Source organism: Pangasianodon hypophthalmus, chromosome 7 (assembly GCF_027358585.1).
Source record: "Pangasianodon hypophthalmus isolate fPanHyp1 chromosome 7, fPanHyp1.pri, whole genome shotgun sequence".
Taxonomy (NCBI): domain Eukaryota; kingdom Metazoa; phylum Chordata; class Actinopteri; order Siluriformes; family Pangasiidae; genus Pangasianodon; species Pangasianodon hypophthalmus.
In genome coordinates this window covers 3,762,353-3,788,413 of record NC_069716.1, presented here as the reverse complement: position 1 = coordinate 3,788,413, position 26,061 = coordinate 3,762,353, and the positions used below count along the sequence as shown (strand labels likewise).

Here is a 26,061-nt window from a genome sequence, read left to right as displayed (position 1 = left end):
TTTTTTTTCTGCAGTCCTGTTACATGAGGTAATATTCCTGTAAGTGTATGCTTCTTCTTCTTCTCTAATTCTCTTCTTTCACTCTAACTCTTCAATTCTCACACGCTTTAACCCTTTGTATCAGAGTTTTACTCTATTAGCCCTGTCACACTGCACTGGCTCCATCTAGTGACACAGTATTTGTTTTCTGCATCTTGTTACTTGTTACATTTTGCAGCCAGAGATTTGTTACAGTTTTAGGGTTAAAAAATCACAGAACTCCTTCTGAACACTGCAAATTCATTTTATACTTACAGTTCAATTTTTGTAAAGTTTTGAACATGTGGAGTTTCTCATATTTTATTACAGTTTAAATAATATTATGGCCAGACAACAAACACAATGCTACACAATATCAATTAAATATGGAAAGCTAACCTGTGCGGAAGTTATTAACTAAATTATTAATTAGACAAAATTGCTGAAATATAGTATGTTCAAAAATATTTCCATTGTGTTCCTACATTTTTATTTATTAGAGCCATTTGAGTTTTTTAATAACCATATAAATACCCAATATAGCAAATTTAACATTTTAAACAATCTGTCACTTGTAGCAAGTTTCCTAGTTTTGTTAAAGTTTCAGTTAGGTTTCAGTTACATTATTAATTCTTGTATTTTAAAGTAATTATCTATAGATTAGAAAATGAAACGTCATAAATAAACACATTCAGTTCACTATAATGATATTGATTATTTGACTTGTTTGGTTTATTACTTAAAAAAAAAACACATTAATACAAGTGTGCTGTACACTGCTAATTTTACTGATAGTGTATTAATGCTGAAGTTCATGTTTGGTTCATGTTAATTAATATGCACAATAATCTTAGTTAAAAGAACTTTAATGTACAGTGTTATTATTATTATTATTATTATTATTATTATAACTACTACTAATACTAAAAAATAAATATAGGTGCAAGCAGTGATCTGCGGGGTCCAAGCACCCTTCACACGTAAAAATCCATTAGCCAGTCATTGCCACAGATGAACATACTCTTCAGGTTTCATTGCTGTTGAAGTCCTTGTCGAAAGCTGATTGGGTAATGGCAGCCATGTTTTTAAGGAACCCAGTCATCATTAGAAATCCACAGATTTGCACACTGATGGAGTATGGACCAAATTTAAACTCAATTGGGCATACGGTTCCTGAGAAACAATGATAATCTCAAACCCCTAGTGGTTCTTAGACCCCATATTAAACACAATATAATTACAATGCTGTAATAAAACCTGCCATTTTGTTTCTTTATGATTTGAAAATATAAAATAACACATGGCACATTGCATTCACATTTCAGGCCAGGCAGGTTTCCGAATAATGATAATGCACTTCCTTTGTTTTAGATATGCTTTATTCACCACTGCCCTAATACAAACAAATAATGGTCAAAGTGAGCAAATCTTTGCATATCATCTCCATGCAGTTGCTAAACATTTACTTACTTTATCTTTAGATACAATTGTTCACTGTCTGTACACACCCAGTGAACTAGTGTGAGAGCTGCAAAGCCTCGGCTCTCCACACCACGCCTCACCTGTTACTCAGCAGTCATGTCATCTGTTACTGCCAACACTTTCTGAGTTACAGGGAAAAGCAGAAAGGTCCAGAGAAACTCCAGTGGAGCAGGAGAACCATGGAGGGACAGAGAATAACACTGATCATGAACCTGTGGCTCCTCAGTAGCCTGAATCTGCAACATGCATCTGCTTTCAACCTGGATAATACTACTGTTCTGAGGAAGAACGGAGAGGCTGGGAGTCTGTTTGGATATTCCCTCGCAATGCACCACCAACTCAAACCTACTGATCAGCAACTGTGAGTTCATTTATGGGGGAATTATTAGTACACACCATGTTGATAGATATGAATCTAATTATAGATTATAGTGAGCAAACCTCTGTGTTCACACATTTTTCACATTCCACAGAGGTCTCGTCTTTGTACTGTAATCATGTTAGTAATTCACCTTATGTGTTTAAGATGTAGCTAATCGGTTTTTAGAAGTTACTAGATCAATAGATCTAATAAACTGGGAATTCAGTGTATAGTCAACTGCAAATGTTTGAATGCTGAATGAAGAAGACATTTAGCATGTTTTCAGCAGATTTTAAAGATGTTTCTTGATTATCAAAAGTATTAAAAAGAGTCAAAGCATGTGTGTTAAGATAATAATAATGTTGAAACAAAATATTATCAGATACTATACTACATATATTTACACACCAACAAACTTGCTGATATATTTGTTCTATCTTTGCAGAATTAGTTTTTGGTAACCAAACCATCTTGTTAACATTTCTTTTACAACTCTGACATACACAGACGTATTCAAACTTATTCCCCTGGAGGCATGCTTTCTAGTTTTATAAGAGCTTGCGTCACTCCAACAAAAACAAATTTGTCAGTGCTCAAACTACTGCAGCATATACATATAAAAACATTTGCCCAGGGATTTTACTTCTTATCATTAATGGCTAATAAAATATAATAAAACCACATGAAAATAAGAATCTTATGAGACAGTCATATAAATATTTATTTTTTTGCTATATTCCATCATACCCCTCAATTCCTTCAAGCCCTGCAGTGAATCAGGACTGCCAGCATCAGGCTGGGCTTGTTTTGGGCTTGTTGTTTGTTTTAGCTGGGCTGTAAATGTTGCTGAGACCTGGCAACCCTGGCTTGAATTTCTTTGTCATACATTATCTTTAAATCAGGTCTGGAGACTTAAACCATGATGCCCAAATCTTCTTTTCTAAATACATTATTGAATCATTCAATGAGCCTTGTAGTTTAATTCAGTGTGGATCAGGGAGCGGGGTCATTCTGGAAGAGACCACTCCCATCAGGATAGAAATATATGGATAAACATGATCAGAAAGACAAACTTTGTATAATGTGCAGTGATGCTTAGCTCTTTTTTCCCCTTTAATTTGTCATCTGTCTGTGTTCAGTATATACTCCAAACTGCCATATATGAGGTATAACAATCTAGTTGCTAATTAACTGGCATCTCTATGTATTTATAAGGGTTCAGACACTGATGTGTTTAGTCTTACACCTATACAATCTGGCCTTCTTTACTATCTATTTAGGACATGCACTTCAAAGTGTTTCTGAGATGCATAGTTAATGATTATGTTGTCTACTAGCCTATTTATTTATCAATCTCTAGACTGACACTGATGTGTTATAGTCATAATGAACCGAAACACATGAAAATTCACAAATGTTTGGTCTTTGCTTTGTAGTGATATTTAGGTCATGCTTCAACATGTCTAAGGGTGCTTTGACTGCTATTAATCTGTTTGCTGAATTCAATAGAAAGTGATACTTTTGATTTGTTTGCTATTTGGTCTAGTTTCACACTGAAAAAAAAAAAAAAACATTGACTTTGGGGCGTGTAGAAAATGCACTCATAAAACTAATTTTTTTTTAATCCATAACTAGTTAAAAAGTATTGTGGGTCACATCCAGCTTTTATTTTCTCTTTTTGTTCATCAGTCCAAATTTCCAGAACACATAGCATTTCTGCAGAATTACAGCTCTGTCTTTTGGCTAAGTTTAGCAGCTCACATCTATAAAAAAATGCTGCAACTCAAAATACATGGCATCTTTGGTTTACGTCCTCAATTTAGAGTCGAACTACTTTCTCATTGCAATATCACTCTGGATAGTCTCAGACCTGTTGCTTTGGTGTACGTTAGCATGCAATTGTTGTGTTCTCTCCTGCCTAAAGAACCACACATGGGAGGAGAACACACAAGGGTTCCATTCAAACGAACTGACTACATGCGAAAGCACCCTTAGATACAATTAATTTGTTGCCTTTAATTCTTCTGACAGTAATATATAATCGTCTAGACAATAATATGTCATTGTCATAACAAAGTCATTTCTGACCTCAGCTTGCTGATTGGTGCTCCACATGCGAAAGCCTTACCCAGTCAGAAAGCAAACATAACTGGAGGTCTCTATCGCTGTAAGTTCACAATGCAGAGTGATGACTGTGAACGGATCCCCGTAGACACTGAAGGTTGGTGTTATTCTCTGTAAATATGTATGATGACGTGAATGAATATAAAGATTTAATATCCATTCTTCTTATGTGTCATAACTCATTGACAGATGCAAAGCCAGGGCAGGGAATAGATCACCGGGAAAACCAGTGGATGGGTGTGCAGGTGAAAAGCCAGGGCCCAGGAGGAAAAGTAGTGGTGAGTTAGTCCATATCATGTAACACTAATAATTACACTCATTAATGCTGTTTTTGAATTATCAAACCTGTATTTTATGTTGGGTCAAAATTTTACACTATAAATATTCACAAGAAGTGAAAAAACAATGAAAATGATTTTTCCAAAATGAAACATTAAACACTCAGTTTCATTTCAGTAACAGATATGGCATTTAAAAGTTGGATTACAGGATGTTAAAAGTAGCAACATGTATGCAAATTTTAAAAATATATTTTTAATCATATACTGTTCTCCTTATTTGCACTATTTATTGAGTAAATGGAAATAAGATATAGTATATTGGGTCTGTTAAAATAAACTTTACAACTGTATTGCCAAACAATACATCCAATGCTAACTGATAAACAAAATCCATCAACATGATATTCATTCACAACGGAATTTGCTGGAATCCATCCACTTAGGTTTGTGCTCACCGCTACCAGCAGTGGATACATAACAATCAGCTGGTCCTGGGCAGGTGTTTCATCTTGGAACAGAACCTAATTGTTGAAGACACGAGGACGTTCTGCCGCAATCGGCCCAAAGCTAAGGACCTGTTCGGTTACTGCCAGCAGGGCGTCTCTGCAGCTTTCACCAAGGACAAGAAATACATAGTGTTCTCAGGGCCAGGTGCCTACGACTGGAAAGGTACATCACACTTGGCATTTATACATTTCAAACCGTTGGCTATATAGTGTACCGTATTATTTTCATTTTTTTTTTTGTAAAAGTATACTATACACCCTAAAGGTACAAAACACGTACATGGTACCACACCAGCTTTCAAACAAAGTACGGTTATATTATTCCTCATTTCACATCTATTTGGGACAATTATAACAGACTATGGTCTTCCTGAATGAGAAAAAGAAATTATTTTCACTTCCTGACTTTTTGAAGGTGCTGTCCGCATGGAGCCTATTGAAGACTTTCTTCTGGATCCCTACGAAACCGGAGACCAGAATGTGTTTAACGAAAGGCGCATTCCTCTGGCCATCAGCAGCCTTTTAGGTGAGAGGGAAAAGGCTTTTATTTGTTCTCTGATGAGTTTGGTTGTCCTACATATATTTCCTACATATCCTATATACTTATTGGTCAATTTAATCTTTACAGCAAATTGTATTCATATCATATATTTTCAGACCATTTTCAGCAATTAAAGGATATAAAACCATTTATTGAATTACTTCAAATTGTGGAAAGTGTAGTTCCATAAATTTAATACCTGCAGTCGTATTAATTTACAAACTTAATCATTATTGTTGAGGCAACTTTCTGTTGCTGTAAATCACAATTTATGTGCTAAACTAATCCATTTGCAATGACTTTACCCTGTCTTGAAGATATAAATCTCTTACCAATTTAATTTTTATTAAGATATGATGTTATTTTTCCCATTTGAAAGTCCTCCATAGATCCTTTTAGTAAAATACAAAACTTTATTATACAGAAAATAGAATATTAATACAGCAAATATCTTCAGGTAAAGAAAATAATTGCAAAATAATGGGATGTGCTGGATCAAGTGCTATTTTATCAGCTGCCAAGTAATGAAAGTGGAAGCCATATTGTTAAATTAAACAAACTTTGCCATGATTAATGTGATACTTACGACTAGGACTATTCATGTTGGCAGTATACTAGACTATTATTAGACCTATACTAGGTAATATAGTAGACCTTTTTGATGTTTATATAAAGGCATGCTATTTTCTCATTTATACATCATCATATTTTCACATTTTAAAAGTTTCTTGCTTTTATGTTACATTGTATTAAATTTGATGTGACCTGCTCCATCAGTCTGCATTTTCTATGAACTACACACAGGTGATCTGCATAATCTGAATTGGGAGCCCAGAAAATTGTAACCTGATTCTCAATATGCATAACTTTCCCAGTGTAAATATTGAAGAAATGTTTGGAGTTTAAGTTGGAAAATTATGAATACAGCCCATAGTGTCCCGGCACCCATAGTGCCACCATTAAACAACATCTCATCTAAAGTCTCTTATGTGAAGTATCATGATCCCAGTCATAGCATCAGATGATCCAAGATGGATTTGATATATTGTCCCTTTATCTCCTGCACTTTTCCAGGCTTTGCTCTGGACTCAGGGACGAATCTGTTAAAGAAAGAAGAGCAGGTTATAGTGGCTGGAGCACCACGCTCCAATCTCAGTGGTGATGTTCTGTTCTTAAAGCCTGAAGCTGTGGAAGATCAGAGGAGTCTGCGTGTAGCTCACATTCTCCAAGGCCCGGGTCTGGCGTCCTCTTTCGGCTACTCACTGGCTGTAATAGACCTCAATGCAGATGGGTAAGACATCTAGGGCTAGAGACCCATCCTACTGAAGCCTTGATCTAACATGCCTGGCTCTTACTTATTTACTTTACTCATAACACTGAATGTTGACTCATACTATTCTTTCGTTTTTATATCAATACAACTGACAAAATAATACTTTGCACAGACCCGTTATCATTTGCCCATCTCAGTTCTTAGCAGTGTAAACAATTTTTAATGATATAGAGAACCAAAAGACCTTCCAATGCCTGCAAATCCTTGTAGGAATGTAAATATGTGAATGTTTACAGAGAATATACATACAAATACAGCATACAAAGCATTTTACTAAATTTTACAGCATTTTACTAAATTTACAAAGACTAATCATCTTTTAACACTTGGTGAGGGCAAACAAGTTCCACTTAAAAAAAAATCATGGATGAATTCTGCTGGAGTTAAATATCCATGAGCAGACCTGGGCATGCCTATAAAATAACTGACAGCAATATCATTCTTCCAAAAAACAAAACAAAAGAAAAAAAAAACATCACTATTGCCAGTAAGTACATTACTCATCTGGAAAAACAGAACCAAATGTCCACACAATGTTAAGCTCATTAATACTCACAAAAAATAATAAAATCCTTCAGTGAATCGTGGGCTCCTTTTTAAAAATACCTCAAGAACTCACACACTGGACCAGACATGCCTAAGTTTTATTTTTCCTTTATTTCTTCATACCCTTCATACTCACTGTTATCAGACTGTACAACTCATCCACTCTGTGTTAGCTGTGCGATAACAACATTCCCCCATTCTGCTGCACTGTATTTAGTATTATTTATTCTTTTTTTCATGGACAAATTCTAATGACTGTCACCTTATGATCAGCACCTGCACTACAACCACTTTACTTACTTCTGTCGCTACTTAACATCTTATCTTAAACTCAATTTAGTTTACTCAGTATGGGTACTGTACTCTGCCTTCTCTGTGCATAGTCTGTGTCCTTGTAATTTATTGTACTGCTGCAACAAAACAATCTCCCTCAGGCATCAATAAAATACTCTATCTATCTATCTATCTATCTATCTATTTCAATCAGCCAATCAATCAATCAATCAATCAATATAGTCCTCTTATTTTTTTGACTTTTTAGAACTTTCTTTTGTTATTTGTTTTTGGTTGTAACACTGGAAAAGCCAAATCTGAAATGCTTGGTCTTATTTATTAAGAATAAAATAGTTTTATTAATTGGTATTTGGGTGATGTAGCCTATACAGTATAGGTAGAAGTGGGGTGACTTCTACAACTGAGAAAGGGAAAATAGTGAAAATGGGAAGAAATAATGGTGAGTAAATAACAAATATATTTATGCCGAATCAGAATTCTATACAAAACTCTCTCTCTCTCTCTCTCTCTCTCTCTCTCTATATATATATATATATATATAAACTATTATTATTATTGTTATTGCTGTTTTTTTTTCATTCCAGTTTTACAAATCTAAAAAACATTTCTGCTGGTTGGTTTACCAGATGGGATGATCTTGTGGTTGGTGCTCCTCAGTACAGCTTGACGGACATGGAGGCAGGAAGAGGAGGCGCTGTTTACGTCTACATAAACCGTCAAGACGGCCGAGACTGGGACAGATTACAGCCAGACATTCTTACTGGCAATAAAGACTCCATGTTTGGACTAGCGGTGGCAAACATTGGGGACATCAATCACGACGGATACAACGGTTCGCATCAGAAAATGCACAAGCACTAAGACGCGTGTCCTTATACCAGACACAGTGCAGACATCGTTGGTCATTGTGTTTAATTAACTCATTATAATTCCTTTCACAAATGCTTGTTTTTGACAGATTTTGGAGTTGGAGCACCTTATGATAATAATGGTGATGGTGCAGTGTACATTTACCTCGGCAAAACTGGACACTTTTCACAGAAAGACAACCAAGTAGGTGCAAACTATTTATTCAGATTAAAGTAGGTTGAGCATGCCAAAAACTGAACCCTGAGACCTTCTAATTCCATCTGTAATGTTCCCTTTATGTAGGTTTTACAGGGTAAATCCCATAAAGTCAAGCTGTTTGGCTATTCCCTGGCTGGAAACATGGATATAGATGGGAACGGCTATCCAGACTTAGCCGTGGGCTCACTTTCTGACAGTGTACTTGTCTACAGGTTACACATTATTTTCAGTTTTCTTTCGCACACATCCAATATTCTGCAAAATTGGCTTGTTCTGTAATAAAAATAAATAATTTTCTTTTTAAGGTCTAAACCAGTGATTAGCATTGAGAAATCCTTGACATTAGCACCTAGTGAGATGAATTTCCAGGAAAGAGACTGCCAGAAAGGTCACTGGTGAGGAAAAACCATAGAACTCTTTGCAGTCTAATTTTTCATCTTTATTTTCGAATCTCTGTCTGGTGTTTCTACTGAATGCTTACATGTAAATCTTTCAGCATTATAACAGCTGAATCCTGCTTCTCCCACACGACCTATCCAGGGACATATAACCCCAGATTGCGTAAGTGAAATACTGTTTGATTATGAAACATTTACAATTACAGCATTTGGCAGATGCCCTTATCCAGAGTGACTTACATTTATCTTATTTTATAACTGAGCAGTTGAGGGTTAAGGGCCTTGCTCAAGGGCCCAGCAATGGCAGCTTGGCAGTGCTGGAATTTGAACTCATAATCTTCTGATCAATAGTTCAATATCTTTACCACTGAACTAACACAAGTGAAACCTAGCAATCCTAGTGAAACCTTTCTAGTCATACATCAAGTAGGACAAATTAAATGGTGCTCTATACAAGGAGGAATATTTAGTATTAGTGTGTCCGTATGGGTTTCCTCCGAGCTCTTTGGTTTCCTCCCACCTCCCAAAACATGACAGTAGGTGGATTAGCTACTCAAGGTGTGAATGAGTAAATGTGTCTGTATGGTGTATTCCTGCCTGTTTCCTGTTTGGCCTATGACAACATTCTCACACAGCTTTATTGAATGACTGATAAATATGGCACACTTATATATAACAGATTAAGCCCTATGGATGAGTGGAGAAATATCTTTAATATTATATCAGAATTCCAATTTCCTTGACTTTATTTATTAGATGTCAGCCTTATAATTTCATCTCTGTGCTCCTTTAGAGATTCTCTACAAGCTAAACGCTGATGAACAGTGGGTTCAAGGTGGTCATCAGTCCCGCCTAGTTTTCCAGAACAATCATGAAGGAAAAATTGTGCTCCAGACACAGGGTCAAAAACAATGTGTTCAAAGCCGCCTCCGACTCCGGGTACAGAATCTCCTGCCTTCCCTTTTCTTTTTACAGTATAAATACAATGCATACTGAAAAGGTTTCAGACCTTTTCAAGTTTTCTAAATTTTGGTATGTTTCAGCCTAATCTTAAAACTCATTTTTTCTCATCAATCTACACATAATACTCCACAATGACAAAGCAAAAACAGATTTTTGGATGTTATGTAAATTCATTAAAAATAAAAGAATGAAATATCAGAGTTTAAGTATTCAGACTTATGTTAGTGATGCTTGCCATTGAGCTCTGATGGATCCCACTTCTATCAGCCTGTACCTAATTGAACTGGTTAGGCATAACTACAGAAGGCACACACCTGTCTATATAAGGTGTATGTCAAAGTGACAACCAAGCCATGAGGTTGAGAGAATTGTCCATAGACCTGTGAGACAGGATTGTATCAAGGAACAGATCTGGGGAAGGACACACGAAAATTTCTGCAGCGTTGAAAGTGCCTAAGAGCATGGTAGCCCCCATCATTTTCAAATAGAAGAAGCTTGGAATCACCAACATTCTTCCTAGATCTGGCCACCCAGGTAAACTGAGTAATCAGAGATGAAGGGGGTTGGTCAGACAGCTAACCAAGAAACCAAGTTCACTGTGAATGAGATCCAGAGTTCCTTTGTGGAGACAGGACCTTACAGAGAACCTTAGAGTGGGACAACCATCAGTGTAGCACACCACCAGACGAGTGGTCAGACAGAAGCCTTTCCTCACTGAAAGTCACATTAGAGCTTACTTGGAGTGACTCTCTACTATGAGAAGCAAGATCCTCTGATCTGATGAAACAGGACTGAACTATTTGGCTACAATTCAAAGTGGCATGTATGGAGGAAACCAGGCATTGAGCATCACCTCATTAATACCATCCCTACAGTCAAACACGGTGCCAAGAAGAATGGGAGAAACTTTCTAAAGAAAGTTGCGCTGTGAAGGGCATGAACTTATGTAAACGAGATATTTCAGTCTTTTATTTTTAATAAATTTACAACCATTCCAAAACTCTGTTTTTGCTTTGTCATTGTGGAGTATTTTGTGGAGATTGATGAGAAAAAAAATTAGTTGAATCCATTTTAAGAAGAGTCTGAAACATGCCAAAGTGTGGAAAACTTGAAAGGGTCTGAAGACTTTCTATATGCACTGTATACATAATTCATGGTTTTTGTAATTTGAAATGTTAATTGCCTGTTCTTCCAGGCCAACACCATGGACAAGCTTACAGAAATCCCTGTCAGTGTGTCAGTGTCTCTGCTGCCGAACAGTCCTCCTCAGACACTGAGCCAAAGCTCTCTACCTGCTCTCCAGCCAGTGCTCAATGATCTCCAGCCTCAGGAAAGCACAGCAAAAGTGTGTTTTAGAGAGCAAGACAGGGTTCTGATCATTTTATCATGTTTAGAGAAGAACTTTCTTGTAGGCAGTTTTGTAATGAACCTTTTCTCACATTTTCAGTTCATGTTTTTGAACCCAGGATGTGGAAGTGATAATATCTGTCAGAGTAACCTGCAGCTGCAGTACAGCTTCTGCACCAAAGACCAACATCGGGATGGGTGGTCACCACTAGCCAGGTGACCTCACTGCAGCATAATATATATATTTTTAAACCAACAGAGGGAAAAAGTTATAGGAAAAACTATACATAAGGAAAACTATGGGGTATTGTGTCGAGATTTAAATTAAAATAGCTAACATTGCCTAGAATGATACTTGAGTGAATGTTAAAAGTGCAACTTAATTCATATAACATTAAATAAAATCTAAAAAAATGTCACTTACAGGTTCTTTGGATAGTTAAAGGTTCATCCTAACTAAACCAGTTCTACTTGGAACCCTTAGTTGTATGATTCTAGATAAAACCTGCTCCCTGCTTTAACTGACAGCTGGGCTAGAGAAAAAATAGTCACCAGATTACAGATTTTTAACAAGTACACTCTTTAAAGTTCTTTAAATGTTCTCTGGAAAATTAAGAGTTCTTAGCTTTCTTAGGGGACCTTTGATAGGAAGCTTCTTTTATTCCTAACATTTATTCGTAGTTTTATAGTGAGCTAATTCACTCATTTGAAAGACGCAATCCTCCATTTGCACTTATTTAAACTTTACATCTTTAGTAAATCAGGACCTCATAAGCGAGACCTCTTCAGCATGCATTGCTTTTTCTGTGTTTCATATCCATGTTGTTCTGTGTATTAAAGGGAGGATGGAGTGGCAGTGATCTCCCCTGGTGCTGGGAACACGGCCCTGGAGATCACTGTAACGAATCGCGGAGGAGATGATGCTCATCTCGCTCAACTGGTTGCAAATTTTCCAGAATCTCTACCTTTATCATCGGTCATCCTCAAACAAGATAGTGTAAGTCTCAGAATAAACCATAACTAAATACAAATGAAAGAGATTCAACTAATAAAAATAATAATAAGTAATGCTTACTTAGACATGGAGGACATGAGCGTGGACCAGTGTGGACTGTTATGGACTGTTATGGACCACAAAATATAGAATTTAAATTAGAATAAAAAAACTCCACTTCATCACAGCACCTCGTTGTTGAATATTTTCCTATAACTGCACTCCCCAAAGTGCTCCCCATCATAGGCATTACAGTGACTATATGTTTTCATCTCCAAGTCAATCGTTTCTGTCTGTTTTCTGCAGAAACTGAACGTGCAGTGTGATGTGGATGGGAGTAAAACAAGAGCGGAATGTAATCTTGGAAATCCTTTCAAAAGAAATGCAGAGGTAAACTGAATGGCACTGGCTGGACCTGTATATATTTATTTACTTACTCTGGTTTTGCTTATTCAAGATTATTAATTGTCTAGGTAACATTTTATCTCTTGCTAAACACTGATCGTCTGACCCCGAGCATAACGGACGTGAACGTGACACTGAATCTCCAGACGTAAGACATGATATTTATGTTATTTACTATAAATTTACTATATAATATAATAGATAGTCAAGTGCAAAGGTTTGCATACCCTAGGACAAACTTAAGAAGATTTTTAGTTACATTTAGTGTGTTGGGTTTACAGATGTTTCTTATTCAGTAACAAAAATGGTTAAGTAGTGTACGAGAAGTGTAATGAAATAGAAAAAAAAACAGAATATCAGTTCAAAAGTCTTTATTTTCCTTTCAGTTTGTGATATAAATATTCTGTTATAACTTATATGGAAACTCATTGAGCCTCATTTATTGTGCTGGATGCAAATTAATTCTTAAATGATACACAGGTGCATTTACACAAGAAATGTGCTATTCATGAAAATCCATTTAGTTCAGAAAAACCTTTTCTATCCTAAATCTTCTTCCTGAGATTTAATTTGAATTTACATATAAGGAGACTCACAAATGTAAATCTCGAATTGATCAGCTTCAAATGTGTAATTGGTGAAGACACTGTCAAGTTTAAATTATTTATTTCAATTACACACACAACTTTAATGACTTTGACTTTAACTTTAACTTTTCTCTCTCCTTTCCAAACCCCCAAACTGTCTCCCAAAGCCCACCACCTCACCGGAGAGTTCTTTTTCATTATTGGTTATTGTACCCACATTTCATTTGCAACATCATTTGTAATTAATTTGTGCAACACAGGTACATTTTCCTTTTTTCTATTAAAACTAAAAACTTGAGGGGATGCAAACTTTTGTCTCAGCTGTAACATGCTCAGGACTATGTACTGGTCTGGACACTATGTTTTAGAGACATCCCTGCTCAAGCAAGCCCAATTTAAATCATCACTGAATTCATGCATAAGCTCAGTTATGAGAATTGTTATTCTTTTGTTGCTATAGGATCAGCGTGCAAAATATTTCAGAAATCGTTGCAGAGGCTCAAGTTTTCTTTGAGTTGTATCTGCAAGTGTTTGGGTAAGTATAACTCTCCATTATAGAAAATAAAGTCCTCAGAAAATAAAATGATTATATTGATTTATAATGTTCATGTGACAGTAATGCTCTTGCGTTACTAAACTCCTGCCTCTCCCTGTGTAAACAAGCCTCTTCAGGTTTACTCGGCTCTCTCAGTACTTTACTCTGGGTTACTGTTTTGTTTCTGCAGACTGGCCAAACCTTCTCAAGTGTATTATCGAGAAGTGAAGAAGAACAAATCATATGAGGAGATCGGAGAACCTGTGCAGTACGAGTTTACAGTATGTCTATAACATTTTAAAAATCTCTTACATCAGGCATTCTCAAAATTTTTGTAGGTAGGGATTTATTTATCTGTTAAATAAATTCCACAAACCAGATTTATTTGTAATCTGTTTCAACTAAAATATTATCTAAAATATATCTAAAATATTAGATTCATTGTTTAAATGTTTACAATAATATTCTGGCTATTTATTAGAGTCATAGTGCTTTTACATCCCACACTGAGAACCACTGTCTTGCATGTTTTTAAAATGTATTTATCTATCTATTTATTTATTTATTTATTTATTTTTAATTTTCATATGATCCCAAGTTATGGGAAATGTTCAGGTTCACCAGAGGTTACTCAAAAAAGTAAGAACGCTCCTTTTGCTGAGTTCGGATCTGGGATAGGCTTCCTGTCCAGGATAAAGTGCTTACTGAAGATGAATGGATGGATGAATGAAGGGATTAATGTAATGCATTTGTGTTACTGATATACTTTATTTAACATTAATTAGAGCCCATGTCTTTGCTTATTGTTGTAAATTCAGATCAGTAACATGGGTCGACCTCTGAAGTCCTTCGCCTCCGCAACCCTCAACATCCAGTGGCCAAAGGAGAATAAAGAAGGCAAGTGGCTCCTGTACCTGCTGCAGATCACCGGACCGAACAACCAGAGCATCCCATGCAGTCCAGCCTCGGAAATCAGCCCTCTCAAACATGCTCAGGAGGTCAGTGACACTTTTCACACCGCACTGAATCAGTGTTTTTATCCGTGCCGCCTCATCTGTCATTCTGTTTCCCCTTCCTGGAATCCTTCTCAGTGAATGGTATATGACTTTGCTGGCTCTGTGCAGGTGATGTCCAGACGAAAACGGCAAGCAGAAGCCTCAGCTCTCAGCACTGATGGACTCCTGTCCTTATTTGGAGGCAAAAGACATTACAAATATCTGGTAAGGTCTTACATTTCACACTATTAGAGCACAGTGGACAGGTTACAGCTTGTGCTGAAAAGCCCTATGGCAGTGTACACACCATTGGCAACAGAAGAGATGGAAAACACTCCAAATTTTCTGTAGTGCTGATATATTGATGTATAGTAGATGTTCATGGAAGCCATTTTGGTTTAGTATGTCAGCATAAATTACAGTAATGTATGGGATAATAACTAAAAACATGCAAATGGTATAAAGGTACAGAATAAATGTGTAATGAGTAGTATGTACATTATACAGCTGCCAGTTCATTAGTTACTAGATCACTATACTTCATAACCTGAGAATGCAATATATACATATGTTATATACACTGAGTTTAGTATGTATATGGTGATTTAGTAACTATTACTGGCAATAAGCTGGCAACTCAGTTTAAATATTTATATGAGTCATTGTGCAATTACTTTCATAACTTCAACATTTTAAAGGATGTCAATGCAGCGTTATTGTTATTACCATCAATGAAATGAATTTAATTAAAAACAAAATTTCACAAACATGGCTGTGTATAACCAGTGGCCTTTAATAAGTAAGGGATAAAACACTTGGGGTTGTGCTGTTATAGGAAAATAATCAAAGACAAGGTGGTGTAATGAAGCCCATCATTCACTTACTGTCCAAGAAACCAGAATGTCCATCTGTCCTGAAGACTTTCCCGTGGCATAACACGTAAAGTTACAGCTTTACGATTGACTGTTACAAAACACTGAAACTAGAGACTCCTTCCATAAATGTTAAATAAATTTCACCATATCAACAATTATACACTGTAAGAAAACACTTATTTTAAAATCTGTTTATTTTTAGTCTAAGGTTATCTGGAGTGTCCACCATGCAAGTACTAGTGTGATACTGTATTAAAAATGAAACAATAACGTATAGAACGAGTGACTTAATATAAAGCTGTGATTTGCAGATGCACTACTGTCAGAGCTGCTGTTATAGAAAATTAATCAACACCTTCTGACCAATCATGGCCAATCAAAGCTTTGTTTTGAAATCAAAGTTTTTAACCATTTAAAAATATTCAAATAGATTAGACATTAGTTTCTTTAATATGTCAATATTATCCTGAAAGTGGTTGAACATTAACACATTAGAAAAACATCTAGAAAATACAAAGTAAATTCTTCATGAATGTTTGTGTTGCTTTTTTTTTTGGGCAAATTCAATGTTTTTGACAAATAAGAAAATAATAATTAGGAAGGAGGCTTGAAATTAACACACTTAAGAACTAAAACTGTTGTTTTTATTTAAACACAAGTTTTTTTATTTTTATTTTATTTTTTTTTACCCGCAGTACAGAGAGAGTTGTCCTAAATAAAGATTCCTAAAGAAAGCCTGCACGCTGCAGACTCATCCTGCACCCAGCTCACCCTGTGTACCCTTTCTCTGGTTATTGCAGGCATGTGGTGATGAGTTGAAGTGTGTGGAGCTCAGATGCCCCCTAAAGGCAGCAGATAGAACTGCAGTTACTCTGCACGCACGACTGTGGAGCAGCACTTTTGTTGAGGTGAATTTTTATTTTATTTTTTTTAACTTTTCAGTTGAGATTGCATAGAATTTGGATGCTGTCAGATTTTTTAATTTTAAGGGTTTAAGAGGTTTCATTTAAGGTAAATGAATTTTAAAAAATTAGGGTGTAAATACTAAGTGTGATTTGTTCAACAGGAATACAGATCCCTGAATTATCTGGACATTGTACTAAATGCTTCTCTCAGTCTTGATGGATCTCAAAAGAACATCAGGCTTCAGGAATCTCAAACACAGGTAAAGAACTAACACAGTATCTGGTTCAGCAGGAGTAACACCAATAATTAAAGGCGATCGCCAAATGCAAATTAAAAAAAGGACTAAACTGGAAAATTGGGGTGTATTGGATCAGGAACATTTTTCTACCAGCACAGTATGATAAAAAAAAAAAAAAAAGATCTTAACACACTGGCAGCTCAGTAAATATCTGTCTAGGTCACTTTAAACAAACATTGGGTCAAGATAAAACTTTAGGCGGAGTAAAGATTTGTAAAAATGAACCTGAGCATGAATTAAAACTGATAAATAGTATTTACAATGTTTAAAAAGATATAATGTTTTACTTAAAATATAACTATGAATGCATTGCTATAGAAATGGCATAGATCAGTGCAAGATCTGAGGATTAAGAGCAGCTTTCCTTAAATAAATAAAAATCTATACAGTTTAAAAGATAAAAAGCATTCATATGGTTAGTTATTGTCTTATGCTATAAGTGCAATAATGTAAAGTATTGCAGAATCTATATTAAATATACTGAGTAGCCAGTTATTACGTACTGTATATAAATCAATTAAGCTGATGCAATTAGATTAAATCTGTGTGTGTGTGTCTGTGTGTGTGTGTGTGCGTGTTATGTGCAGGTGAGACTGACAGTGTTCCCAGAGAAGAAGCCGACTTTTCTCAGTCGAGTCCCCTGGTGGGTGATTCTGCTCACCGTGGTGCTTGCACTGTTGCTACTCAGCCTCCTGATCTACTTCCTGTCCAAGGTAATAACACTTCATATATAATTCTCTCACACACATCAATATCACTCTTTTTCCCCACTATTTTCTCCCTAATTTGGTCTTGGCCACTTCTCATCCACCAGCCTGCTCTCCACTATCATACCCTCCCACCCAGAGCAGCATGGCCAGATTTGCTCTCTCAGAGTCTCAGTGGCATCATCAGGATTCAAACTCGCAAACAATAGGTTGAATGTTTTTCTGGTGTGCCACTTGGGAGCCCTAAAACTCTATCATTCTCAAACGGTGAAAGTCAAACCAGTGGGTTCTAAGGAGCATACAGTCATCTCCAACATTACTGGCACTCATACTGAGCAAAATGAACATGTAGATTCAATAACACAGGCAAAAAGTGATATTTTGAACATTAAACCTGGCATAGTTTAATTAATAATTATCAATTAATCATTTATAACCTTTACAAGAACAAGCAAAAACTTCCCCAAATGATCAATTATTCACCACCATGATTTTTTGCAGTAGGGTATCAGGTGCTTTTCCTTGTATGCATTCCCCCCTTTTTTTAAAGTAATTATGGTGATTATGGTGACGGTGTTCATCACCAAAAAGGAGAGCATCTACCTCACAGTGCTGATGACTGCGGCTGCATCCTCTTCCTGACAGGTTTTTCCTCTTTGATTTTCCTCATGGTGATAATGATGGAAAGATTTTAAGTGTGCAACACATCATATTACATCAATGATATACAGGAGTGTACAAAGGTCTTAGGCACAGCAATTTCATCTTAGATATTTATTTTATGTCTTCTGCATTATTGTGTCAGTTGAAAAGAGCAAATTTTCCATTTCTAGTTGTTCTTTTTTGTTTACAGTTAAAGGAAGTAACACATACAGTAATGGAACACTTTTCAGATAAATAAATAATGAAGGCTTGTTGGTTTTACATGCAGAAAAAAACAAGAGATAGCCAAAGTCTCTAGAAGAACCATAACAGGTTCTCGAAGGAGCTTGGAAAAACTCACCAGTTGATGTTCTGATAAATTTGCATGACTGTTTATCTGAAAGAGCTGATACAGTTTTACAGTCACATCAAATATTGATTTTAGTTGCTTACTGTTTACAACTCTTTATTGTAAATGTTTGTGCTGCTGTAAAAAAACCCTCTTGTGGTAACAGACATGAGTGGATATTTATTTTGTGCATTTGCAGTTTCACAAAGATTCATAATCAGCAATCCTGACTTGTTTATTGTTAATAGCAGCTGTGTGTTTTTCTGTTTGAGTTTAACGTCACTGTGTTTTTGTGCTCCTCAGCTGGGATGCCTTGACTGTGCGATGTGTACTGAAGATAAAGAATATCACCCCATTAATTAACATCATGCTACAAAATAGACGTCTATGCTGGAAAACCGAAACAAAAGACTTTCGTGGGTCAGTGGAACGTAAACACATGTAATGTGAATACTAATCAAATGTTTTGTGGTGTACTACTTTATTCAGTACAGAGGGTGGTGTGTGTGTGTGCGTGCTCCTGATCCACGAATGCTGTATAATGTTGTTAATAGTATAATGTTGCTGTATATGCTGTATAATGTTATAACTGTTTAGCCAGTGGTGAGGGAATGAGTGTATTTGTGCTCTATGGAGCTAAAGGAGGAGATGAAGTGAGTAAATACATCTTTAGAGCAGGAGTGAAGATGAGGATGGTGCCTAATATAGACACGATGAGGAAAACCCAGAGGAAGATTCTGTCCAACACCTGAGCCACAAACTTCCAGTCCTGCACCACCTGGAGTAACAGAAGAGCATCATCATTAGCATCATCAACATCAGCGACATTTTCATCATCAACGTCACCATGATCATTGTCATCATTATCATCGAAAACATCATCATAGTCATCAGTGTCATCATCATCACTGTCATTATCAACATCATCAGCCTCATCATCAACCACATCATCGTCATCATCATTATCTTCATCATCATCATCATCAACAACATCACTGTTATAATTTTTATCCTCAAAATCATCATCATCGTAAATATCATCATTGTCATATATGTACATTAACTACTCAATAAACGTTTTCCTTACAGGCTCCATGTAGAACTATACAACAGTACTTTCCTATCAGACAGGGTTCCAAGTCAAACCAATTTTTGGAATCTTTGGAAGAACTCTTAACTATTCAATGAATCCTTGGAGAACCCTGGGAGAACCCTGTTTTCTAACTGGGCAGGTGTGTGGTACAAACTCCAAATTGATGAGAATAAAATAATTAATACCTTGAACTTGTTACGTATTTTCCTAAATTTACATAACCTTGGTACTTGGTATTTGGAATGTTTGGTTCTACCTTAAGGTCTTTAGGGTCAGACATTTTCTAAGGTTGTACATATTGTACAGTATGCAGTGTTATGCAGTATGAAGTCCCTATGAGAGAAGGTCCAAGTACCCTTAATCTTTGAGGAATCCCTCAAAACAATGTTGCTTTTTTATGTTTTAAGGCTTTGCTATTGCAATAGCCTACATGTGAACATTTGTAATGGTATTTTTCCCTCGTACCTCTCTGATGAAATGTTCCTTGCGGATATGGCGTGAGATGTAGCGGACAGAGAAAGTGGCCTTCTCTAGCATGTTGACCAGAGCCTGACCTTCGCCCTCGGGGCCTGGTGGGGCTTTTCTGATGCGTGGTTTAAAGTCGGGGCTGTGCGGCTCCAGCTCGGGGTAAAGGTATCGCTCTGTGTGAGCGCGCATGCATAGCAGCTGGGGCAGGCGCTGTAAGAAGAGCACACGTACCCACGGCGCCATCGGGTGGTAGGTGGCTGAGGACCGGTGGTGCACGTTGATGACAAACACGGTCACTATGATGGACAGAGTGACAAAGATCATGATGAACAGCAGGTACTCGCCAATCAGCGGGATGACCTTGGATGAAGAAGGGATGATCTCCTCAATGACCAGGAGGAAGACGGTGAGTGAGACGAGCACAGACGTGGACAGCGTCACCTTCTCGCCCTCGTCCGATGGAAGATAGAACACCAGAACAGTAAGGAAGGACAGACCCAAGCAGGGGATAATGAGGAAGAGTGTGTAGAAGAGAGGGAGACGCTTTAGGATGAAGGAGTAGGTGATGAAGGGGTATGAGAGCGTGCCGTCATGCCGACTGCCCTTGGTGCCTGTGGCGCTCAGAATTTCCCACTCACCATTGTCGAAGAAGTCGCTGCGGTCCACCTGGTGGTTTACGAGAACTAGATCCACCATGGTGCCATCATAAGTCCATGAGCCAAATTTCATCGAGCAGTTCTGGCGGTCAAATGGAAAAAAAGTCACGTCCATAGTGCAGGCTGATTTGTAGCTGGCTGGAGGGGTCCACGTGACAGCACCAGTATATTTTATAATAGCTTTGGTCATTAGTGAGCCCTCGAAACGTCCATCAGCACTGCAAGAAAATTTAAAAAACACACAGTAGTAGTCACATAGCTACATGTCACTTACATAAGCCGTTTGATGTAACTTGCATTAACAATGATTAAGGCATAGTAAGGGGTTTTTAACTTAAGGTGACATAAGGTCATGACTTCAGAGCTCAGTGCAGATGATGCAACATAACTGTCCAATTATAATGATTAAAAATAATAATGATTAATAATAATAATAATAATAATAATAATAATAATAATAATAATAATAATTTATCCAAAGTGAGCTCTTTTTTGCAAACGTGAAAACTTACAAACTTATAGTGAGAATGTTTTTATCTGGATCCAAGTGTTTAAATTATGTTCTTGTGAGCCTCGGTGGATGTGATCAGGACAAACATACTTCTCGTATAGCACAATGTCAGGCAGCCAAATGCTCTCTGAAGGAACTCGGATGAAAGTGATACCGCCATAATCGTCTGGGTTCCAGCGCAGTTTATAATCAACCCACTCCTACACGTACAAATTTATAGAAAATCAAAATAGACAGGAATTTAATTATATTAATACACTACAGGTTTAAACCTTTAACTGAGTTTGGATTGCATTTACAGAAGATTACTATTCACAGCACTATTCAGTGATTTATCACACCAATAATTGTGCTTTCATTTGGAACAATATCAGCTGGAGTTGAGAAATTTACCTGCCACAGCCACACATTGGTGGTCATAAGCTGGTTCTTCTCATCCTGTATACAGAAGGATTAACATAAAAGGTGAGCAAAAGGAAAAATGAGAGCCATAAAACACATTAACAAAAGCTAAGCTGTAATCTAATTAGTACAGTCCAATAGGACTCAACTGAAAAAGATCAATTCTAATCAGAATTCAGACTTGAACAGCACTGTGGCATAAATATATATAAAACACACAGACTAAAAAAGAAATGGGCCTGCACTAACAATGTTTTGTTGATATATGTCTGTCATATTCATCTGTAATATCCATTAATGGTTCTGTAACTGCAGGATGAGATTTTATAAAATGGACCAATATCCAACCATCAAAGCAACACAAAACAATAAAAGCCTTCCAATCTATTTACTCTCCAGATTTGTGTGATGTGACTGTAGCAACAAAGGATATCAACATCATTATTTTTCCTTAGTGCAAACTGAAACTTTGCAATAAGTATTTGCCTCCAGTAAGTATTTGCCCCCAATTCAAATAAACTGTAATTCTAACAAGCAATTCTGTATACATCATATAGAATTTGTCTCAAATCTGTGTCTGCATCCTTGGCAGTGCATCACCAAACATTTTGCTTTCCCTGAAAACTATCCACTGCGAATATTTTAAACCTATAAAGTCACAATTAATTGCAAATCAAAAACACATACTGTTCATTAGGGGTGTATCCAGTGCCATTTATCTGTATCTGTTTAGTGCTCCAAACATCCACATCTTTATTTTTATACAGATTTAAATCTGAAGGGATTGTGGAAGTGTATTTTTTTTTTTTTGAGTAAATATGAACCCTACATCCAAGGAAACACTGGAAACAGCCCAACACAGAGATCAGAGAATAAACACAAGCACAAAGAGTGCCCAGGCACTGTGACCAGTTCGGAAAACCAAGCCCAGGAAAACCCACTGTTTTAGTGTGGGCCTGTCAGAGCTTTGTTGAGACTGGAGATCTAACTAAACTCATTCAGCAGTGCAGATGCACACAACACACTCTCTAGACTAAAAATAAAATATCTCCAATCAGTTTCACAGCAGCATTGCCCTAAAATATAAAATTTTCACGTCTGCCCATGGGACACTGTTAAGTAACAATGAGACAGAGAAGGAGGGTTAGCACTGTGAATAATTCACTCTCCCCATCACATGGGCCTGAACAAGGAAAAGCTCTCAGAGATGGAGAATGTGAGACCAAAATAGAGTGAAATAGAGTAAAAGGGTGGAGGATTTTCTCCAGGAAAAGCTGGTGCGGCCATTTTAAGATTTTCAGGACCACGGAGAGCAACGCAATGCTGTTTACAGCACCAGGAACAGTGAGTGTGTTAGGGACTTACATACATTACAATACATTTTCCCCCCAATTAAAAGAATGCCAGAGAGGTTCACAGGGCATCTGGTTGAGATTAGATGTGTGCATCAGGACTGGGATCCAACAACAAAGAGATTTTTAAAGAAAGAAAGAACGAAAGAAAGAAAGAAAGAAAGAAAGAAAGGTGGTAAAATAATTGGAGCAAATATCTGAAGCATAAAACAGTGTGTATGTGTGTGTGTGTGTGTGTGTGTGTGTATGTTCTTACCACATCTACAAGCTGTGAGATCTTCAGACCAAAGCGCACTTTGACAGTGTTGTTGGAATGCTGCGTAGGTCGCACCCATTTCTGATAGCCCTGAAAAAGGTCCCTCAGTAGGGCGTCTTCCCTCTCAGCCAGAGACACAAACTCTCCTGCAGCTTCACACACACACACACACACACACAAAGGGTCATCAAATGCACCAGTATCTGTGTATCAGTGTCACTTATTGCTGCTATTTTAGCATTGTAAAACTCACACTGGACTCATACTGATCTTAATAACACAGAGCAGGAGACTCTGTGAAATACAAAGAAGGACAAACGGAAACCGGACACATTCTCTTAATCAGCATAACTGGATCGGGCAACGATTCAATCCCAACTGGCTTTCCACTGGCCATACAGTGCACTGCCTAGAAAGCAGAAATCATCATTCCAGTTTTGTGCAATTATACACAAATAGAGAGGAATTGAGAGGAAATTTGAATTTAGCCATAACTCTTTCTGTATTAAGGAGCTTGCTGTTGATCTAGGAAAAGTGAGCTATATGTAAACCTGCCTTTGTTTACACTAGCCAACTACAAAAGTCCACACGCTTGGCAAAAATGATTCTTCAGACTAATCCATATGTGTATACTGGACATATTCAACAAGTACAGACTGTTTTGTGATTCATTTAAGCTCTTTTACAAGAAAAAAGCAAACTGTCAAAACAACAAACAGGCCCAGTCTATACCCAACAACTCTTTGCTACCTTTCTATCCTAATATTCTTTCCTTCCTACCTCCATTTTCTGATATTTGTATTGATACATTCATATATTGAAGTTGTCAATAATTAAGGTTAGGTAATTATGGTCCACTATATTTCACTATATTCACATTTCCAGGTGAAAGATACAGACTAAAGATACAAAAAAATAAATGTACTGCCTCATCAATAAGGAAAGGTACAGTTTAGTGCCCTTTTTCTGAGAGTGAAAGGAAAGCAGTAAACCATTAAAAAGCTAAAACCATCCAAGGAAGCCATTTTGCTGAAAGTCTATGAAGCTAAACTGGTTTTAACTAAGATATATAAATAAAATAATCTGAATAAAATAATGTTATTAAGTACAGATAAACACAATAACCAAGGCAACATTTGGATAAAGTGGCTCAAATCATAAAATCAACTAAAACAATGAATATTTTAGAAATTTAAGATGTTAAATGTGTGGTTAGTGATAGTAGTCGGCTAGTCTCACACTTCACAGGCAGTTTTGTGAGTCTTAATTCTCTTAATACGTAATAATTTGATATTTAAAAATAGTATTGACTACTAATGTATTAATGTTGGTTAATTTACCATATATAACAGATATTCTGACTGACACAAGTGGACAAACTATCTGATTTTGTCTTAAAATAAGCGAGTCAATAAACTACAATCCTCATATGCTATGCTAAATGCGTTTAAGTGATTATAAGACATAGCTCGAGAGCTCACCTGTCACCATGGCGACCAAAAACAGCGGGAAAACAGTGATAACGAAGCGCGCGAACTTCATTTCTGTCCTCAAAACATCACAAAACCTCATAAAATAAGCGCATGAAGGTGACGAACAGAATTCCACGGAGAATTAAGCGACTAAAACAGCAATAAACTGGAGCAAAATGTAGCGTGTCGTAATGATTAATGTGCTTTCATGGTGTTTATAAGTGATAATAATTAAAATGACCGTTAGGATTTGTGTTTAGAGCGCGAGACCGAAGGCAAAGCGAGCGCGTGGCAAGTGGGAGGAGCCAAAGAGAGAGAGAGAGAGAGAGAGAGAGAGAGAGAGAGAGAGAGAGGCTTAAAGAAATAATTCAGTTTTTAATCTTAAAACTGAACATTTAAAGAAACATCAGTTAATGAAAATGTTAATTACTGATTACTAATATATTAAAAAGCAGCTCAAAGTGATTTATAAAGCAGGAAAAGGTAAATATAAAATAAGGAGAAGCAGAAAATAAAAAAAATAAAAAATGTAGTAGAAATCCTTAAAAAACTAAAATAATAACAATAAATTAACAATTAAATAAATAAAAAAAATAAGATAAAAATTTTAATAACAAACTGGGTAAAACATGCAATCTATTATACATCAGATATGTAATAAATATTTAATTAAAAAAATGAAAAACTCAAATAGTGATAAAGTAACCATACAAACAAACAAACAAACAAATAAATAAAGTAAAATATTAATAACAAATTGGATAAAACAGGAAATTGTAGCTATGCTATTGGTATGCATCCTGATACCACTGGGTTTGTACTACTTTATTAAATACTTAACATAATTGGTATTTATTTTCAAAATATTTTTAATGTTGAATGATTTTGGAATTTGTTGCCTCATGGCAACATTGTACCATACAGGGAAATATTGAAACAATGGATGTTTTTGTTTCAATAAAAAAAGAAAATATTGTTTGCAAAAAACCCAACAATCATCATCATCATCATCATCATCACTTTCATCTTCACCCTCAACATCATCCTCGCTCCAACTTTTTCCATGTAGGGTTTCTTATCATCTTCCTCAACACTAAATGCCAAATCATCATCATTAACATTCACTGGGAGGTGCTCCTTCTGCTTTATACTTCTATGAAGTTCAGTAAAACAAAGATGGCTTTATCTTATAATAGAATAATATACTATAATTCCATCATAGTATATAAATACACACACACACACACACACACACACATATGGGTAATTCATGAATATAAGACATTCAGGTTATTG

At 36.4% G+C, this 26,061-nt stretch overlaps 2 protein-coding genes across 2 annotated transcripts; one reads left to right on the top strand and one right to left on the bottom strand.

Moving 5' to 3' along the window:
• Window positions 1-1,555: 1,555 nt before the first annotated feature.
• Window positions 1,556-19,969, top strand: LOC113542800 (integrin alpha-6-like). The gene is made up of 25 exons (XM_026940570.3): window positions 1,556-1,861; window positions 3,955-4,082; window positions 4,175-4,263; window positions 4,710-4,935; window positions 5,188-5,298; window positions 6,388-6,604; window positions 8,113-8,318; window positions 8,445-8,539; window positions 8,639-8,766; window positions 8,860-8,949; window positions 9,051-9,115; window positions 9,746-9,891; window positions 11,111-11,260; window positions 11,363-11,478; window positions 12,103-12,259; window positions 12,563-12,646; window positions 12,730-12,809; window positions 13,709-13,783; window positions 13,974-14,064; window positions 14,602-14,781; window positions 14,908-15,003; window positions 16,454-16,561; window positions 16,720-16,818; window positions 17,445-17,570; window positions 18,859-19,969. Exons 1-25 carry the CDS (start codon window positions 1,680-1,682, stop codon window positions 18,916-18,918), a joined length of 3,105 nt encoding a protein of 1,034 aa, XP_026796371.3. The 5' UTR covers window positions 1,556-1,679; the 3' UTR covers window positions 18,919-19,969.
• On the bottom strand, window positions 19,184-25,023 carry chrnb3b (cholinergic receptor nicotinic beta 3 subunit b). The gene is made up of 6 exons (XM_026940571.3): window positions 24,775-25,023; window positions 23,294-23,445; window positions 21,677-21,721; window positions 21,374-21,483; window positions 20,114-20,990; window positions 19,184-19,333 (listed from the first exon to the last, which is right to left on the bottom strand). Exons 1-6 carry the CDS (start codon window positions 24,863-24,865, stop codon window positions 19,184-19,186), a joined length of 1,425 nt encoding a protein of 474 aa, XP_026796372.2. The 5' UTR covers window positions 24,866-25,023.
• Window positions 25,024-26,061: the final 1,038 nt, after the last annotated feature.

Excerpts from the sequence above, each read along its gene's own strand:
- LOC113542800 (XM_026940570.3), top strand. The coding sequence starts at position 1,680 with ATGGAGGGACAGAGAATAACACTGATCATGAACCTGTGGCTCCTCAGT. Across the intron at positions 4,936-5,187 it reads AGGTGCCTACGACTGGAAAG|GTGCTGTCCGCATGGAGCCT; the intron begins GTACATCACACT and ends GACTTTTTGAAG. Across the intron at positions 14,782-14,907 it reads CTCTCAAACATGCTCAGGAG|GTGATGTCCAGACGAAAACG; the intron begins GTCAGTGACACT and ends GGCTCTGTGCAG.
- chrnb3b (XM_026940571.3), bottom strand. The coding sequence starts at position 24,865 with ATGAGGTTTTGTGATGTTTTGAGGACAGAAATGAAGTTCGCGCGCTTC. Across the intron at positions 23,446-24,774 it reads TTTGGTCGCCATGGTGACAG|CTGCAGGAGAGTTTGTGTCT; the intron begins GTGAGCTCTCGA and ends GTGTGTGTGAAG. Across the intron at positions 21,722-23,293 it reads TCTCACAGCTTGTAGATGTG|GATGAGAAGAACCAGCTTAT; the intron begins GTAAGAACATAC and ends TTCTGTATACAG.